Below are 19,477 nucleotides of genomic sequence, written 5' to 3' on the forward strand. Positions count from 1 at the left end.
GTGAGTCGTAGATAATTTTACCATATTTTGACTTAATCTTACTTGGGAATGGCGGCAATAATGACATGGGATTCATAGTTAAAGGTTTAACCATGGCTTGAACGTCTTCTAATGTTGGTATCTTGTTGTACACGCAAAAAGTTGAGAGGACTTAGTCTCAATGAAGTTAAATCGGGCAATTTTTGCAGACCGCTGAAGGTTAGTGGAATCTATAAATTAAAATTTCAAATTAGCTTTTACTAGTCGCAGAAGTAAAATATTATAGAAAACTTACAGGTAATCCCAGGAAACCTCCTACTTGTGGTTCAGCAATCATGTTATCTTGAAGAAGTTTCAACAAAGATTTGGCGGCCTTCAAAAGTAATTCGTAAATTGATTTCAATTGCTTAATATCATCTACAGGTTCTTGTTTCAATTTCTGAAATAATAATTTCGTTAATAAATTTACATTAATAAATACTATAACAATGCATCAACAAATTAGTTGCTTTAAGTGATCTAAATTTACCTGCTCTAAGTAATTGAATATTTGTTGGAAAGCTGCTTGTAGTTCAGGGGTTGGTAAAACATCATTTACAGTGCTAACAACCTCAGCTAAAATTCTGTAAACTTGTTCAGGTCACAGTCACTCCAACGACCATCTTGGAAAAATTAAAATGATTAAAAATAAAACAAAGCTATCTCTGACTGGATTCAAGTTTGTGAGCTTATTAAACTCCAATCAAGAAAGTTAAAATGAAGACTAGATTAATTTATAATTTGTGATTACTTATACATATTGTCATGTATTATTGGCTTACCTCTTCGTATTTTTCTTTCAATGTAGAGATAACTGGAATTGATTTTAATTGCTCGTAGGCGACTTTAATGAAATCTTCTAGTTCATGTTTGAATTGAATAAGTCCACGGTTGACGATTTTACCAAAATCTGCAAAATATTAAGGATCTGATAAGTTCATATAAAACTATATTTAATTAAGTTTGATAAAAATACTAGTTTGATACAAATAGTCCAATGCAGATATGTTTCAAATGTATATATATATATATATATATATATATATATATATATATATATGTGTGTTTGTGTGTGTGTTATAGTTACCTTTTAAGAAATCAGATACTGTTGCTGCAAGTTTGTTGAAATCTTCCTGGTGGCTCTTAACCCAGTCAGTGAATTTCATTAAGTACTCAGTGGCATAGTTGAAGAGAGTTTGCATGAAATCAGTGGCAACAGCGGTAATTTTCAAGTAGGATTCGCGTAATTGCGGAATTATCTGGATGTTTGTAGCAATAAAAATTGATTAAACGTATTGAATAAAAAATATCAATTAAATTTTGAATACGTACCTGAGTATTTAACAAGTGTGCTGTTTTCTCATATAATTCTTTGATCATTTCCGTGATCTTTTCGAGTCTTTGTCCAACATTTTTCATGATGTCAGCAACAGCTTGGAATGTAGCGCCAATACCTTATTTCTAATATAAAATATAATAAATGATGATTTGTTGATTGATTGATTATAGTTGATAAATATTCAAAATTACTCACAAGAATTCAGCAAATTCTTTAATGGATTTATCTGCCAACAATTCTTCTTTGATTTGGTTAAGTTGTTTTTGATAATCTTCAGCTAATGGTTTGAAGTCAGGTACGTATTTCTTGGCTGTATCAGTGAATCTCTGTACACGAGCTTGGATATCGTCAGCTGCAGTTTTCATTGTATTTTTCAGATTTTCGCCAGCTTGCTTAGCTTCACCGCGAATATTTTCCTAAAAATTATCAACAGATTAGCATATTCCAAAATTTTAGTTAAATTTAGGACAAATATTTACCAAATGAGCTTTAATGTTTTCGGTATTAACACCAAAGTCTGTTTTCAAGAAATTAGCATCATCAAGAAGTACAGAGCTGTGGAACAAGTCACGACGGTTGCGGTTGTCAATTACTTCAGCGCGAACTTCACCGGCTTTTCCGAGGACAAGACTGCTTACGAATTGCAAGTATTTTTGTGGGGAATCTAAAATATATAAAAAATATATTTTATTTGATTTATTACATTTATTGTAAATCTTCTACCTTGGCGACCAGCAGTGTACTTCAATGTATTGAAGTCGCTAGCTTCAATTGTATATTTCATTGGAGGAACACCGATAGTAGTAACTTCTGAGTCAATCTTCTGATATTTCTCATTCAAATCTAATTTCGAGTTGACGTGAACCAAATCACCATAAGGAGAACGTACTAATAATTCAACTTGATGTAAATTGGCAGAAATAAGGAATCCAGCAGATTTAGTTGGATCATGGCGACACTGAAGCATAGAACCAATTCCGAAGTCCTTGTCAGTTACAGCAAAATGTTGATTAACAGCAAAGTCAAGAGAACGTTCCTGTAAATATTTTTTAAGATAATTATTTTGAGCTCTATTATATTTATGTAAAAAATATGATAATTTGTTATTTATTAATTACCTTATTGAATACGTTCAATTCAGAAGTTACATTCACACCGCGATCGCCTAAGTTGAGGCTATTTAATACTCCTCGGACTTCGAGGCTCTGAGCAGTTGTTGCAAAAACATCTAATTTCAAATGGAAGTCACCATTACGTACGGCACCATCAAAGTTTGCATTTCCACTAACTAGCATAGTTTTAACACCAGGATGCATAAATTTAAGATAAGCTTGTACGGCTGCCTTTTGGTTGCTATATGTAGGGTTAACAGAGAGCATGACGCTTGTTTTTTGATTAGGGTCTTTAAGTTTATTCAGATAAAGTGAAAGTTCTCCATTCACTGGACCAATTGCGTTAGGTCGTGGAATATCGAGATTTCCTTCAAGAGCAATAACTCTCTGTGGTAGAGTCAAAGTGACACCAGCATTTTTGGGATGTACGTATACACTATATTGGTATTTGCTTTATCTTGCGAGTGGAAGTGCATATCAACGGTATGGTCGAGAACCAGATCACGTAAGTGTGTGGTAGCTTTCAATCCAAACTCATGAGATAGACCAAGTTTGCGCAAATCGATGCTTACTTCAAGTTCATGGTCCAAAACGTTAATATCTATAATTTGACATTAAAGCATTTAATTAACATTAAAAATTCATAAATAATTTTAATAGAATGTACAAAACATACCTTCATTTTTAACAATAGAACTCAAGTCGATGTGTGCACATTCTTGTTTTGGTTCACAGTATGAATTTGCCATTCTAAATTGTTTGTTGGTAAGTTTCAAATCTACAACAACGTTCTTTTGTCCATAGCCCGCATTCAAAACCATCTATTAATTTAAAAAGAAACATTTAAATAAAAAAATTTAATAAAAACTATGTAAAACATTTATTCTTAGCGGTTTGGTTCAACATTTTACCTGTACTCCCTTTTCATTATCTTCACGGACGTTGTTATACATGTACTTGAAATTAGCAGAGTGGGGTGTTTCTTTTACTGTAACGGTTCCAGATCCTTCAACTATATATTTGCCTTGCTCTTGTTTCTTTTGGAATGTAGTTGAACCACTCACAATGTTTTTATCGCCAGATTTAGCAGAAACTTCAACGATGTTACCCGAGCCTCCTTTTTTACTTTCAATTGTCAAATGTATATCATTCAAGTTCAACTTTGGTGAGTCAACATGTACCTAAATTACAAATGTTGTATTACATAAATAAAGATATATAAAATAATTTAAATAACAAATAGCGTTTTATAAGGCAATTAGTAAAAAACCTAAAATCCTTACCCTAATCAAGCATTTTTCTACGTCCTCACAATCTGCGTCTCCAGTGGCGTGTAAATTGAAGTCATAAACTTGTTCGATTTTAAGCTCGCCATTTACTTTTCTTTCGCCCAAACGTTCAAATTTAGATATGAATCGAGATTTTTTGCCATCTGGATAAACAAATTTGACATCTAAAGATGGCGCAGTTTCAATCAAGTCTAAGTCAACAACTGCTCCGTATTTTCTTTGATCAGCCTGCAAACTGATTTCAGTATGCGTGGCTTTGCTCTCCTTTTGTTTCTGTAGAAACATGGTAAAATGAGTTTGAATAATTTCTATTGCATATCAATAAAATTAGCAGCATATAATACTTACTTTATGTAAGAGCTTGAGATCAATGTTGCGGGCATTATCTACAGGTGTAGATACGGTCAGGTGTACATCTAAATCGGTTCCAGGAACAAAGTTGACGAGTGCGTTCATCTTGACTTCCTTACCTTGTGCATAAACTACATCTAAGCCAACTTTACATTGTTTGACATCTGCAAAAATTGTTTTTTGGATTGTTATAACAAATTTATCATTACATTAATTAAATATTTTATTAAAATTTTTCATTATATACCTTTTTTGTCATTATGCTCGTAGGTAGTACCGATGCTAAATGGAGCTTCATTTGGTAATTCAACAGTAACTTTAGCAGAGCCTTTGTTCTTATTACCTCTTAATTCGCCATTACCCTTAATAGTTTTGTCGTTTAATGTAGCAGCATTAAAAACTTTGAACTGTAATAGATAATATAACGTATATAATTCTGATATTCTTATAAATGTTGATTTGAATTTAAATTTATACCTCATAATCATCATGATCTCCTCTGGGTCGTTTTACAGAACCATCGTGTTCAAGTTTAAAGTGTTTGAATTGTTCATTATTGAAATCACCTTGCATAAAGAATTTGTTTGAAGCTCCATCTTCTGATTTTGCTAAATCTCCATTAACAGATAAACGACAAGAGTCGCCATATTTGCCATCAACAGTATATTTCAATTTCTCTGGTCCATATTCAGCACTTGTTTTATAATTGATTGGTTTTAAAACAAAGGTTCCATCCAAAAATATCTGTAATAAATAATTTTTATTATTCTGTCCAATGAAAATGAACTTTAGTTAAGTAACAAGTAACTCACAGCTCCATCAAATTTGTATCCATGACCTCCTGCCATTGCGTGTTTGAAAGCGCCTTTATATTCCAAATACTTTTTGCTATTGCCACTTAATTGGACTTGAGCATTGTAATCAAACAAATATTTTGTAATGTCATCAATGGTAATTTTAGCTTTTCCTTCATATTTGTAAGGCTCGGCTCCCTTTTTCTCGGCAAAGGATAAACTGACTTCGGCTTCGCCGTTAGTTGATTTACCGTCATGTTTGACATCTCGGAATAGTTTTCCGTCAAAGTAGAAACCATTTGGTAATGTCAAATCATATTGACCCTTCATAGTACCAGTGAAAAAGTTACCAGTTTTTTCTCCATTGAAGTTAAGTTTTGTAACATACTGTCCAACTTCAAGAACGTTGCTATAGAAATAATATTAGTTATCTTTATATACTTAAATAGATTTGTATAAATAAATTGCACGATAAAAACCTGGATTTTAATCCTTTGCCCAATTCATTGTTAGTGAACAAATGAATTTTCTTAGAGTTGTCTTTGTCGGCGTCATAGAATAGATTACCATCGAAGTTGAAAACTGGGGAAGCAATATTGAATGTGGCATCTCCTTTGAATTTTCTGTTCAATTTTACGAGCTCCACAAGTGCTGATCCTGATCCTTTACCTTGAGAACTAGTAAATTCGGACTTGGCGTTCACAAGATCTTTTACGTTAAACTGGATAAAATATTTGAATTATACTTTAAATTCACTACCATACTTTTTATATAATTTTAAATTATAATATTTACCCTGAAAGTTCCCTTTGAATCGGGGACACGATCAACGTCAACATCAACGTCAACTACTGGAGCATTATCGGCTGTTATTTTCAAGTGAGATTTTGCTTTTCTGTCATTAAATTGAGTAGCGTAGTCTGCGTCATAGGTGTTTGGTTTGCCTGGGACTTTCAAAATTCCTTTGAAAGCAGTTTCGTAATCTTTAGGAGAATTAAAAGTGACTTTGCCATTTATGTCTAATTTGCCACCATTGCTAGTGTCCATATTTAAATGGTATGTAGATTTAATATCGTCGACAACATTACGTTTTGATTTCACTACCAAATAGTGCTCGTTAAGCTGGCCCTATAATAAAATACGAGTTTTAGGAAAAATGTCCTTATATTTTATGTCAATTTATTATATTTTATATAAAATAAGTAAATTACCTTAAAATCAAGGTCATAATCTCCTTTATGTTTATTATTCACTAATGCCTTAAGATGAGAGTATAATTTTGACTTATCATCTGTAGCCTCTAATTTATATTCAGCCTTCTTTTTAGAAACAGCTCCATCCAATTTAACATTGAGTTTGGCCATTGGGTAAGTAACTACTCAAAAATATTTTCGTTATGTACAACACTTATTACATCAACAATTAATAATTGCTTTTTCATATTAAACTTACGGATATTTCTTGCAGAAACGTCGAAGTTAGGATTTCCTACATCTTTATATTTAAGTTGTTGTTCTAATTCTAAACGATTTTCTTTAGAGTTAAGATCAGTTCCATGAGTTAATACCAAATGGTGTTTGAGCTGAAATTTATTGAATTAATAATAAATATCAACGAATTACATTTGTTTTTTTCTCTTATTTTTTACCTCATCTTCTTTTTTTCCGTAATCATAGTTTACACGGAAATCTAAATGTGGATTGAATGAATTATGTACTTCGAAATCAGTTATTTTACCATTTAATCCTTCGAACAGTTCTAATTTACCCTTAGCACTAACAAACTTATTTTCCTGTAATTAACAAAAAAAGTGATTACAATTTCAAATGATAGTGATCTTTTTAATTTATTATATATAACTAAATTTAGCATACGTGTGAAACTTTAAGGTTTCCGTCTATTGCTTGTTTTCCTTTGTGACCCATATAACCTTCTACACGAAGAGGAGCGTTTTGTCCAGGAATAGCAACTTGAATTCCCTCGAAGTGGTATTTTGACCAGCCATCTCCTCGCTCGACGACAATTTGACCTATTCACAGGTTACAATTATATATACAATATACAGTATACAATTATAAGATATTATATATTATACATATATATATATATATATATATATATATATATATATATTTATATATATATAATATATTTATATAAACAATGAGTGTCTTTTGTATAGTTATTTTTACCGTCAACTTTATATTTGGAATCTCCGCCAGCTTGTGGAGCTCTGAATTCCACGAGTGGTCTGTAAGCCTTCTTGTTAGATGGACCAGAAGTTTCAGCTCCAACCTTGGCGTAGTATTCTTCTTCGCCATTTCTTAATGACACAGAAACACCAACTTCTTTGTCTCCTTCGAGAACTTTAGCTTCTAGTGCAGCATTTCTAATTGGGGAGTTCAAAGTTACCTTCAAAACTTTATGGGGTTCCATCATGGCATCAACATTGAATGAAATGGTTCTTTTAGTTTTGGAGTTAGGTGTATCAAATAATAATTCCAAAGTGCGATGTTTAGGATCTGTGAATATAAATTTAATTTAAAAATATGATAAAACGTATAAAATTTCTGAAAATCGTAGAACTTTCAAAATACTAGTACCGTCAAAGTTTTTAAGAAGTCTGAAATGGTATTGGTGCAGATCTTCTTTTTCAATACGTAATGATAGTGTGCTTGGTCCATTGAATGGGAAGGCGAGACCACCTTCAGTTGGCAAAGACAAAGAAATATCAGCATCTCCACAGAAAGTTAATCCAACGTACGGACTTAATTGGTCAAAGCAACCGTGGTAGGCTTTCCTAAATTCCATTCATTATTATAGTTTTTATTGGATAATAAAATAATTTGAAATTAAATTGTCTTTTAAATTTACTTACTTGTTAACGTTGAACTTCAAAGGTGTTAGGTGAGCTGGGTGACCTCTTTCTTGGGTTGAGAATAATACTTTGTGACTGACACTGAAGATTTCTTGTTTCTCTATGGGCAATCCAACTTTAACGTCAATTCCATTGCCATTGTTCAACATATTGAATTGAATGTCGGTTCCGGTTGATGAATGCAAGTTACCTACGACTTCTAAACCAGTGCTCACTACTTGAGCATCAACAGACAAAGCTCCAATGATTTCAATGTTAGCGCTATAACGAAAGATATTTGCTGATACATATATATATCGTATATATATATATATATATATATATATATATATATATATATATATATATATATATAGTGTTACCTTGGTACGAAGAGCAATTTAAATTTGGCGTTCTTAGGATCTTTTATTATTCTGTCGAGATCAATATGTCCACTGGTTTCCAACTTCATGGTTCCAGTACCTGTAACACTGACTTTCAGGGGAATTCCAACGTTTGTAGGATATGCAACTTCGACGTCCAAGAACATAACATTGCCGTGGCAGTTGTGCTGTAATGATTATAATACTGTAAATTATTTGCCATACTATAAGCAAAAATAATTTATTAATTTTTCTGTACTTACTTTGAAGTTTCTGATGCTATTAACTCCTTTTTCAAGATGGTCGAAAATTTCGTTTATTAAAGCCTTGGGACTGAAATGAGAAGCTTTATCACCTAAACTCAAGAAAAAGAGTTCAGATCCAAACATTTTGATGTCTAAATCCAAATCCAATTTCGAATTGTATTTTTCCGTGTTTTTGCTTTGGAAAGCTTCAACTTCTTGGCGAGTGGAACGCTTGCCTCTTCCTGCGCTATCTAAGCGAGATTTATATTCATGGCGCAATTCCTCAACAGTGGACTTAGCTTTGTCAAAAACTTCTTGTGGTGATGATCCACTAAATACTCCTTTAGGTCCAAAGTAATGCTCGATAACTAGGTCCAAATTTTCTTGGCGAGCAGATAATTCTAACAAGTTAAAACTGTGGCCGAATAATTCTCCAGTTAAATTCAAGCTTGCTGATCTGGGCAAGAAACTCTTTTGGGAATAAATCACATTGTTTTCAACACTGGCACCCAAACCAAGAGAATCCATGGAATAGGAGAACTCGCTATTTGATGAGTAGCGTCTGTAATAAATATAATAAGTTTTATAATCTAAGAAAAATATATCGTATTTTGACGATTAAAACGATAAAATATATATTTACCTGAAGTCGATTGGGAATTTTTTAGAGGAATGTATCAGACCCAAGTGTTGTCTTGCCAATTCTCTGTGTGGGTTGGTTGATGCTCTAAGGTTATTTAAGTGCGTATATATGAAGGATCCAACTGTAAAAAATATATAAAATTATAATTTAATTATAAAAATGCAACATTTAATTTGCAACTAATACATTCAAATCATTAAAAATATTACCTTGGTTGACCGTTTCAGTATCCAATAAGTTTTTCAACTCGTTTGCAAATTGGGCAGTTGGGCATTGTACCAAAGCCAAGTATGCTTCAATTCTCAATTCTGAATCCAAGTCTCTGTTTTGCAAAATGGCTAATGCTTCTTTCATCAACTGTAAAATAAGAAAATGATGTTGTTTTAGGTGTGTCATACAAAAAATGTTTAAATGTAAAATTATTTACTTTTTTCTCGCAAGCGGCCCCTTGCACTGTCTCAAGGGCGGCGACACGTATCCTTACTGGTGTATTTTCAGATTTAATACAATGGGACACTTTGTCAACTGCAGAGCTTGCCAATCGATGCATGTTGCGTAAACCTTTAAGGGCTGCCAAAACCTACGTAAGAATAAAGTCTGAGCATAAAAAAATTTATACGTAACAATATATTTTGAACTTAAAAGTGATATCAGAAAATTTATGATATCAGAAAATCAAATCTAATGGTATCTGCACATAATTTCCATTAAGATTGATTTAAATTATTATGTATAAACAAATATTTGTTTAAATTACCACATCCTCTTCATGTCTTGATCCTGCAGCGCAATTACCCAGTTTTTTGGCAAAAGAGTCACTGAGCTTCTGTAACTCATTTCCTGAACAGCTATGTTCGCGGCAATAGTGTCCAGCCAAAATACCAATTCCGAGTAAAGCTTCTCTAGGTGCCGATTTTTCCAACAAGTCCTATAATTTTTACATTATAATAGGCTGCTACTAAAATGTTTTGAAATTAAATGTTAACTTACAGCAACTGCGTTCAATGAAGGGGCGGTGACATGTTTTGCGTTGGCAAAACTCAAATAAGCCAATTTTTGCTCTTTGTCTGATAATCTCTTGTGAAGGATTAATTCTACGACGACTTCTACGGAATCTCCAGTACCGGTACGGAACAAAGCATCCAAAAATACTTTTCTGGGAAGATATAAAATAATAAAATATAATATAAAAATAAAAAAGAAATTTAATATAAAATGAATGGATTTTAAAAAATTGATGTAGTTTTCAATGGTATTGATATTTTTAAGTTCATTTTTAGTTTGGTAATTCTTGATTAGTATTAAAGATAAAATAAATAGATTATTCGTTTTAGGGAACTAGCAAATGATAAAATCAATAATAACTAACTTGGCTGTTTCCTTGTCCTTGAAACCAGCTCCTGAGTTTACTTGTCCATAAACATTAAGCATATCAGCCTTATTGCTGACCCTCAATACACGGATCAAGTCGGTAAAATCTCGAGCAGAAGCGCTGTTGACATGGTTTTCAATATGTTTCACGGTTTGTTTCAAAACATTTACGATGTTATCAGAGTTAGTTCCTACTGGAACAAGATGAGGATTTTCGAATATGATAGTGCGTGGTTTGCTAACTTGACTTCCTGGTGCTTCGGCTGATTTCTTTTGGAAAGTAAGACGGGTGACAACATGAGACTTGGCGCCTCCACGGCCAGGGGAGAATGGTCTGTAGTGGTAGTTTTCAGTAACATGGACTTTTTCCAAAATTCCATCTTTGAATTTTTGTTCGCTGCTATATTCGCCACTCAAAAGTGGAGTGGATTTTATAGCCTATTCGAAAAATAAATAGTATTTAATGCTTGTATTTATATAAATCTAACAAAAATGTAATTTTTTATCCAAATTATTTATTGTAAAGAAATTTCTGTAAATTCGATATTACAAAGTCTACAAATATCTAAGATTTTTTTCTCAAATTTGTTATGTATTAAGAAATTCAGTGCCAAGATGTAAGTATTGAAATAGCCGTGAACCCTCAACCTGACAGATGTTAGCATAATATTTACATTGTATTAGAGATAGTGTTATCACTTGACCACTATCAATAGTTCAATATGGAAATTTTTAATTTGTTTTATTTTAATTGATATGACTCGAATCATTAATGCTTGTTTGCTTCACTTGTTTGTATTATTTATATATTCATCTGTATATTCGTATATAATATTTTTGAATGCAAAAAGGACTATTCGCAGTCAAGTTAATTTAAAAAATAAAAAACCTACAATTTATGCACATAATTTCAGACTTATTTGACGTATTTTAATTATTAAGACAATAATCATTAATAGGTTAAACCACTGTAGCAGCAAAAAAAACATACATTTTTGCCATTTCTTTTCGTGCGGAAGGAAAATTAATTAAATCATAAATTTAAAATTAGTTATTAATTGTACTTTAAAGTAACTAAATAAAATATAATTGTAGAAACAAAAATAAAAAACGGCGGAATCACAGCCATATCGGCAAACCGCGTCAAATTGGAAGAGAACTTGACGAGAACTTCAATTCAAAATTGTTAAATTCCAACAAAAAAACGGATAGTAATTTTTTAATAATTAATGAACCAATCAACATATAAAAAATCCGCTATAATGCGCACTTAAAAATGTAAAAATTATAAATATACTGTGAAAAATTCGAATGATAAAAATTTAAATTGTTGTAGTTATTTAGCGTGCCGCGTTGAAAAATCGTGTTTCGAGAAAACGCGTTTAAAGTTCTAAAATAAATTATAGATAAAAAAATATTAAAAATTTGTCACTTTAATTTTTTTTACTATTAATATAATATCCCAGCAATATACAGATGCTTTGTTATGTTCATTTTTTTTTTTTCTTATTTTTTTTCATGATGATTTTGAAGCATGAAGCATCCTACTTTTGGCGCATCCCTCAAAGACCGTTTGGAATGCTTAAGACGTTTATAATCAACTTCTAGACAAAAATTATATGTTTAAATGCCAATATTAATCTCCAAAACTATTATCATTTAGAAAATATTGATTAGACCATCGTTGAAATTATCTCCCGTAATATCAGCCGCAATATAGTCAATTTATATATGTGTTGACTCTGCACTGATCATCTATTGGTTAATAAGACTTTTAGAGGTCAACAATATAAATGCTTTGTAATAATATATTTTAGTATATTTAAAAAGATGCATGTTGTCATTTTGCATTATAATGTTTTTTGTTAATATATTTAAGCGGTGTCGGTTCGGAGCAGTTCGACGCGCATAGAAAAAAGCTCATAATTACATGCAAAAAAAAGAAAGTTTTAGGTATGAAGTATTTTTCCTCATATTTCAAAGGTTCAAAGTATATTATAACCCTAAAAAATTTTTTTTGGTTTTTCGAAAAATTTACAGTGGTGTAACCCTTAAAATAACATGTATTTTCATCTTTTTTTTTCAAATACTTACTGAGTTGTCGTTGAAGGTAGTTGTAAGGAACCCTTGTTGAATGCTCTCTCTGTGGGCACAATCATTAAGTGAACGTGTTTTTGTGACGATATATTCAGGACCATTTTTGGAGGTTGACGTGTGAGTTGGACATACGCCGAAAACATCAGTTTCAGTTGGTCCTCGAGATGCTTGGAACAAACTAATAATAGCTCTCTTGATGTTCAAAGAATTCTGGTTGTCTCCTGGTTCGGCACAAATTTGGGTATCAACTTTACCATCGTTGAAGTTGAACCTTACGGGCTTGGTGATATCTTCAAGGCCCGGGTGTTTCTGCACGGATAAATGATTTATTATAAGAAATTCGTGAAATATTAATTTTTTGTTATTACCTATATTCTAATGTTTTACATAGATATTGTTTTGTATGATTATCTGAAAGATTAATCTTTACATAGATATTGTTGGTTGTATGATTATCTGAAGGAGCTGATAGACTTTGAGACTCTATCATCCTCTTGATTATAATGCTTTAATTAGAAGTGAATTACACTGTTTGTTCAAATTGTATGTAATGAATGCGTGCTGATTTGCGATCGTTTAAATTGATCTTTTTTTATTTGTATTCAAAATGTCTATATGATGGTGTCACACGTTCTACTTCGGCGTAGGCAGGTGCAAAAAAATGAATTTTATGAAAGGTTACTACTTTTATTACAATATTTTAATATTATTTTTTAGCATTTTTGTATGCGGATATTTGTCTTCTAGAAGATAAAACTATGAATATCGTAACTTACAATACAATATAATCATCATGTAAAAAATTTTAAATCTCTCTTTTCATTTGTACTGTATTATATTATACAATATTTTATAATATTTATATTTATATTCCGTTTGTTTTTATATATAAATTAGTAATTAAACTATACAAAATAATTTACATATTTCTAAGTTTAAAAAAATTTCATTTATCGATAGCTTTTTATTGTAATTTTATTGTAATTTATTATTCTATAAATAGTTAATCAAAATAATCGATAAATATAGAAGTAAACTAGCTGTAAGTAAAATTCTGTCTTAAGGCAATTAGGGCATCGTGCCTTAAGGCAAATTGCTGGAACTTCCCGTACCGCAATTCAAAATTCGAGTAATTAAAAATAATCAATAATAATAATCAATAAAAGTTGATCAATGATTTGAAACTTTTAATAGAATTTTGAACCATATTAAATCATTCTATCTTATATCATTTATTTTGACATATTTTGGAAATTCTGACCTTTTTTCAAAACAATCGTACTGCTTTAACTGCATAAAGACGAAATATCAAAGCGCGTAAGCGCCGCGTCGCCGTCTAACGCGTAAACATTCGTACGGAACCCATAGGAATATAAACAAAATTTATACTTATTGTTAAAATCTCTATAAAATATCTGATAATTTGATGTGCATATGTCTAATGTTCATTTTTGACCGCCAAATGGCTCATTTTATTACTTTTTCATCCGTATCTCCAAAGTCGTTGGATCTGCCTTTCCTTTTGAACAGTTCTTCATTTAGTCAATACAAATAAAATGTTTCTTGAATTATTCAAATCGGACGCTCCGTTCTCTTAAAAACTGAGTTACCGTTTTCGGCACTTTTTGCCCCGTATTTTCGGAACGGCTAGACCTGCCTTCGCCAAAAACTAATCAGCACGTCTCCTTATCAATAAGAATCGAATGTTTTTTGAGTTATTCAAATTGATCCGTGTTCCCGAAATCGTCGACGAAAATTTGTATCCGAACATACATACATACACGCACACACATACACACACACATACATCCATTTTTTCTAAGGTATGCCAAAATGTTCAGAAGGTTTTGAAACGTAAAGATCTATAAAAATTTTCATTTTCGATTTTTTTGCGATTACTATAACTTGCCCTACGGGAATTAAAAAATACACATTTATTATTATTTATTTAAACGAATTCTATAAGCCGTTTTAGTAATTTTCTAAACTACGTGTTTGTTTCTGAACCTCAACCAACTCAACGATAGACCCACTCCCATTTTATGTATTTTGTTACAAGAAATTTTTAAATAGTTTAAGTTAATGCAATAATGCCAAAGAAGGACTATTTTTTACTTGAAAACATATTGCTATCTATATTTTTAAGTAAAAATCTACGTCATAAAGCTCTAGACGATAATCCACGGAAAAGCCCACATTGCGTTATTCAATTTCCAAAGCTCAATAAACAAAATTTGATTAAAAATTATAATTTACCTTGTTGTCCGGCGACTGAATGACGACATTCTGCAATCGCAGAAGTTGGTCGCAATTCGGCAACTGGCTCAGCAGAACGGTACCATGGATTTTGAGGGATGTTTCCTGAGTATCGCCTCCGGATAATAATACTGATAGTGTACTGTCTAAGGCATATTCGTATGTATGTCCTACTTGATATGAGAACAGTGAACTCGCTGAAAAAATAACACATTTTGAAACATTTGAAAATAATTATAAATTATGGTTACATATACAGTCTTAAATGTGCCCAATAAATTTATATTTTATTTTGGTTGCTAGTAAGCTATTATTTTTTTAAAGGCCCTTCAAATTACCAAAAATAACACTAATTTGATGGCAATAGTCAATAATCAATCATTTTAATAGGAATTAAAAGTAGATTCATAATTAAATTTAACTTATTATTAAGTCCAAAAAGAGTCAACATTGCTTCTGTGGTCATTTGGAGAACTGAAGACAGTCTCAGAGGGGCTCACATTCAATGCAAGCCCCTCAGTTGCATTTTGAGAAGCGGTGGATATCGGCCAATCGTCTCTATGAAGACCCGCATTTAGGTCCCCATCAATCATGAGAGTCGCATTGGTCGATATCTCCTACTTCTGCCCCAAGAAGCGCCAGACTCTTTAGCCATCCACCAATTAATTAAAATAATCGGTATATATACTTATAAAAAAACGCTGTACCACGAAACGCGAGCTTAGTCGCAACGATTGTAAGTCATCTATGAAGCCTTCTTAGCTCATAGGATGCGTTGGTTCTGATCTCTGATAAAACTAATTGTTTGACAAGTTGCATGAATTTTCTGGGAAATTCAACTCTAGTTTAAATTTTTTGTTTAGAACACAACATAAATTGCTCCAAGACTCACGAATAAAGGTAACGCCCTTTAAACTAATTTTTTAACATTTATTCAATGAGACATGAAATTCAGAATATGACGTTTAAAATTGTACAAATTAATGTGATACGTTTATTTTATTTCTTTCGTTTTTAAATTCTACAAGTATTGTTTATGGAAAAAATGTAATGCATAATAATCTCGACATTGACTATTTAAGTTAACATGAATTGGTTTATTAACATAATACTCAGTTATTATATCATATTCATTATTCACATAATGAAATTTTAAACTAGTGGTTGCATGGTATCGTGTCTTAAGGCAAATTGTTGGAACTTTCCATACCATATTTTAAAATTTTTAAAAACTTTACAATTTTTTGAAAACTTTATAAACATTTGATTTTTGAGAATGTTTTTTTTTTTGAAAAATTCGATTTTACTTATATTTTAAAATTTTTTGCAAATGTTGTATTTTTTTCAAAGCATACAATTGTTGCATAGCTATTTTAGAAATGAAATATCGAAGCACGTAAGCGTGATCAAACATTCTATAATCTTGGTACTGAACCCATAGAAATGCAAACAAAATTTGTAAAGATTTTTTTATTAACTTCCCGAAGGAGAAGTTTATGTTTTCATCAAAAAATCCTATTCGCTAATTTTATGTTTTCTCGACGTTTCAAGCCATTCTGAATTGAATGAGACCCAATTTGAAAAAAGTATGTGTGTGTGTGATTTCTCAAAAACGACTGGACCGATTACAACAATTTAAAAGCCATTCGATGTATCTCGATGAGGACTAGCATTTCTCAGTTTTGTGCGACGATCGCTCAAGCCGTTTTCTTTGTAATTTGGAAAAAAGTGTTAAACTTTTCGTCCACATTTAAACTATTACTGCCGAATCGATTTTAAAAAATCAAAAACTGTACGAAATATATTATTTGGAAAAAATACTGATTAGTTTTAGGTGAAAATCTACCGAGCCGTTTTCTTGAACTGTTGAAAAAAAAAATAAGGCGATTTTTATGGAACTTTTTCTGGCTATATATATCATGGTCTTATAGAACATACTGAAATATAACGGCCTTACGACAAGTAGTTTAATTTTAAAAATTTATCAAAGTTTGAGAAAATGAGTAGTTTTTTTGACGTTTGTGAAAATTAAAATTATACGATTTACTTGGTATAATGATAAAATACTTCGTCTTAATGAATATCCTAAACCATTAAAGTCCAATGAAAACTGGTTCAATTATAAAAATTATTGATTTTAGAAAATTTGCTTTAAGAAAATACTCCGAGTTAACGTGTTCGTTCGTTTTCGAAGATGTGTAATAAATTCACTCGAAATACTTTTATTCACTCATAAAATAATTTATATTTTATTGATTAAGTCGATTATTTACACATATCGGAAAGTTCATGTAACTTGCCACAAGGCAAAATACCAATACCAACTAGTTTATATTTGTACTATCAAAATAAAATTTCAAAATTTCTTATTATACCAAAAATACTATTAACTGTTAAAAAACAACATAAAAAATATGTATTTGTGTTGAATGTATTTGTGTGCTTTGAATCATCATCATCATATTTTTTTTAATAATGTAATATTTACGGCTTTTTCAAACAAATCGAATTATAAATGTTTTATAAAGAATCAAATTAAAATGTTGATGGAACGTTATATGTTAATTATATAACATAGTTGTATTGAAAATACTGATACTTATCGTTAGAAGAAATTTGTAAACGGCGCTGTCTAAAACATAAATTTAAACTTGTTTATTCCAGTATTTTCATTTAATTAACTTTTGTCTCAAAGTCAAAATATAAGCAGCATTGTGCAGCCAAGGGCAATTTTATTGAAAATAATAAGGCATCATCATTTCATAAGACTTAATTATTATATCAAATTATTTGATAAAAACTGATAAAAATTAATTTAAAATATATTCTTTGAGAATGATATGTGCTCTAACTACTATAATATTAAAATATATTATTTTAATTTAATACTTACAACTAGTGCATCCTGTGCTGCATTTAGCTGAAACAAAAATCAAACATAAATTAGTTATAAACGAATTAAATGGACAAAAGAAAGCTTATCTTCATAACACAATATGTATATAGACATGCATTATTCTCTCATATTTCCATAAAAACTCTTTGAAATTTCTTTATCTTAAGCAACAATATTTTTTTCCAATTAACCAAGTCATATCGTATAGCCGGTGACCCGTTTGACATCTGCAATTTGATAAAAGCTGTGCAAAGTATATGTGTAGTTGTTGATTAAAATTGTTATATTTTCAGCATTTTGACCTCCGATACTGCAAAAATTGCTTAGAGGGGTTTAGTAAACGTGCCAGCATTTTTTATGAGCAAGTTTCTATAATCTGTTGATATTAACAAGAAAGCTCCGGTCGCGGGCGACGAAAGGTCGCGCCCTTGTCTGGGTGACGCACTTTGGATAATTTTAGACTATTTGGTTTTCAATTCGAGAGAATTCGGTAAAATCCATGCCCGATCAGTTTCTTGTTATTGAAATGATAAGTTATCTTTTTAATAATAAAGTTATGAAACAACAATATTATGTAAATTCTAACATTCTAACATTTTGAAGTTCATAAACTATCTACTTGACTACAGTTGAGAAAATAATTATTTATTCTAGCTTTCATAAATCAAACTTACAGAAATATGTTGTTGGTTGAGTTGCTTGTAGGGTTTTTAAAAATCGGCTTTTTGACAAAAATTATAAAATTTGAAACCCGGTTTTTTATGCAGATGACAAATATACTAGATAGAAGCTAGCGTTTTCAAACATGGACTCATATCGGTTCGATAAAATTTGGAATTATATAGGTCTGTTATACTTCCCAGAAAGATTCTGTGTTATCTTTTATCTAATGTATATATTAATTTAGATTATTATATCAATGTTTGTTGAAGGAGCGAATTGCTCTCTTCAAACTTTGAAAAAGGAGTTTTTAGCCCTACAAGCCACAAATAAATTTTCAGAATTATCATATCACCCTTTAAAAACGATTAAGCCTAGTTCGGTTGCAAGTGAGAGAGAATTTTCTATTTAGGAAAATTTTGTGAGTAAACAAAGGACACTGCTAAATAAAAATCGATAGACGTCCTCAGCTTTTAGCAATCATATTTCATTAAACCAAAAAATAATTAAATATTTGAAATTAATTAATTAAAATTATTCTGAATAGAATGAACTCGGGGTTTTGTTTAATTGTTTTTAGGACTAAAATTGACAGTAACAAGTATGTTTCTATGTATGTATCTAATTTTTTATGTTTTAATTAAAAGTAAAAAGTTTTTGATTTAAAAATATATTATTTTTATTTATTCAAACTTTTTTTCTTTCACTTTCATGAAAATATTTATATTCTCGTATGTGAAAATAATGCATGAATGGTCATTTTCAAAGTTATTTAATCGAGATCAACTATTGTTTTTTTGTTCTACTAATTGAAATTGAAATAAATTTTTTACTATTCATAAAATTGAGCAATAAAAAAATTCAGTCAAAAACTGCTTTAAATCACACTAAATTGCCAAAATTTGTTATTACAGAATATTCGAGCAAAAATTGATTTTTTAATATTTTTTAAAATTTTATTTGCCTCGCTTACATGGAGCATTTAGCCACCTACAGCATTTATTTTTATATTCTATATTTTTTAAATAAAAATTAATATACTATATGATAAGATAACCATACGTCCCGGTTAGTCCAGATTTGCCTTTTTTATCCCAGATTGTTTCGGAATTTCGCAAAATATAAGTTTGAATTGAATCTTTGCAATTATAAATTTGGTATAAAAT

The 19,477-nt window shown here is 30.7% G+C and overlaps 4 protein-coding genes across 4 annotated transcripts in view; all 4 read right to left on the bottom strand.

Annotated features, from left to right (window-relative positions):
* Window positions 1-86: 86 nt before the first annotated feature.
* Window positions 87-785, bottom strand: LOC113367337. The gene is made up of 4 exons (XM_026608951.1): window positions 776-785; window positions 509-609; window positions 275-418; window positions 87-209 (listed from the first exon to the last, which is right to left on the bottom strand). The coding sequence occupies exons 1-4, from the start codon at window positions 783-785 to the stop codon at window positions 87-89; spliced, it is 378 nt and encodes a 125-aa protein (XP_026464736.1).
* A 3-nt stretch (window positions 786-788) lies between these two features.
* On the bottom strand, window positions 789-1,461 carry LOC113367306. The gene is made up of 3 exons (XM_026608924.1): window positions 1,351-1,461; window positions 1,106-1,277; window positions 789-928 (listed from the first exon to the last, which is right to left on the bottom strand). The coding sequence occupies exons 1-3, from the start codon at window positions 1,435-1,437 to the stop codon at window positions 789-791; spliced, it is 399 nt and encodes a 132-aa protein (XP_026464709.1). The 5' UTR covers window positions 1,438-1,461.
* Window positions 1,462-1,548: 87 nt separating this feature from the next.
* On the bottom strand, window positions 1,549-2,863 carry LOC113367316. The gene is made up of 4 exons (XM_026608933.1): window positions 2,476-2,863; window positions 2,081-2,393; window positions 1,837-2,021; window positions 1,549-1,773 (listed from the first exon to the last, which is right to left on the bottom strand). Exons 1-4 carry the CDS (start codon window positions 2,734-2,736, stop codon window positions 1,549-1,551), a joined length of 984 nt encoding a protein of 327 aa, XP_026464718.1. The 5' UTR covers window positions 2,737-2,863.
* LOC113367324 (apolipophorins-like) overlaps window positions 2,762-19,477 on the bottom strand; it is a 31,234-nt gene continuing 14,518 nt past the window's right edge. Inside the window, exons 2-29 of the mRNA XM_026608939.1 lie at window positions 17,649-17,675; window positions 14,756-14,952; window positions 12,497-12,808; window positions 10,401-10,840; window positions 10,022-10,187; window positions 9,789-9,959; window positions 9,459-9,611; window positions 9,241-9,388; window positions 9,032-9,152; window positions 8,407-8,950; window positions 8,144-8,331; window positions 7,782-8,042; window positions 7,507-7,703; window positions 7,096-7,425; window positions 6,778-6,932; window positions 6,552-6,695; window positions 6,356-6,485; window positions 6,115-6,278; window positions 5,699-6,031; window positions 5,383-5,624; window positions 4,922-5,312; window positions 4,587-4,853; window positions 4,357-4,516; window positions 4,107-4,273; window positions 3,753-4,031; window positions 3,381-3,650; window positions 3,146-3,290; window positions 2,762-3,070 (exon numbers count right to left, since the gene is read on the bottom strand). Of these exons, the coding sequence (XP_026464724.1) occupies window positions 2,868-3,070; window positions 3,146-3,290; window positions 3,381-3,650; window positions 3,753-4,031; window positions 4,107-4,273; window positions 4,357-4,516; window positions 4,587-4,853; window positions 4,922-5,312; window positions 5,383-5,624; window positions 5,699-6,031; window positions 6,115-6,278; window positions 6,356-6,485; window positions 6,552-6,695; window positions 6,778-6,932; window positions 7,096-7,425; window positions 7,507-7,703; window positions 7,782-8,042; window positions 8,144-8,331; window positions 8,407-8,950; window positions 9,032-9,152; window positions 9,241-9,388; window positions 9,459-9,611; window positions 9,789-9,959; window positions 10,022-10,187; window positions 10,401-10,840; window positions 12,497-12,808; window positions 14,756-14,952; window positions 17,649-17,675 (6,305 nt within the window). The 3' untranslated portion in view covers window positions 2,762-2,867. The remainder of the gene's footprint in view (window positions 3,071-3,145; window positions 3,291-3,380; window positions 3,651-3,752; window positions 4,032-4,106; window positions 4,274-4,356; window positions 4,517-4,586; window positions 4,854-4,921; window positions 5,313-5,382; window positions 5,625-5,698; window positions 6,032-6,114; window positions 6,279-6,355; window positions 6,486-6,551; window positions 6,696-6,777; window positions 6,933-7,095; window positions 7,426-7,506; window positions 7,704-7,781; window positions 8,043-8,143; window positions 8,332-8,406; window positions 8,951-9,031; window positions 9,153-9,240; window positions 9,389-9,458; window positions 9,612-9,788; window positions 9,960-10,021; window positions 10,188-10,400; window positions 10,841-12,496; window positions 12,809-14,755; window positions 14,953-17,648; window positions 17,676-19,477) is intronic.

This window comes from Ctenocephalides felis, unplaced genomic scaffold, assembly GCF_003426905.1.
Source record: "Ctenocephalides felis isolate EL2017-DRISC unplaced genomic scaffold, ASM342690v1 CF-g0.4_SCAFFOLD_00686, whole genome shotgun sequence".
In the NCBI taxonomy this organism is placed as follows: domain Eukaryota; kingdom Metazoa; phylum Arthropoda; class Insecta; order Siphonaptera; family Pulicidae; genus Ctenocephalides; species Ctenocephalides felis.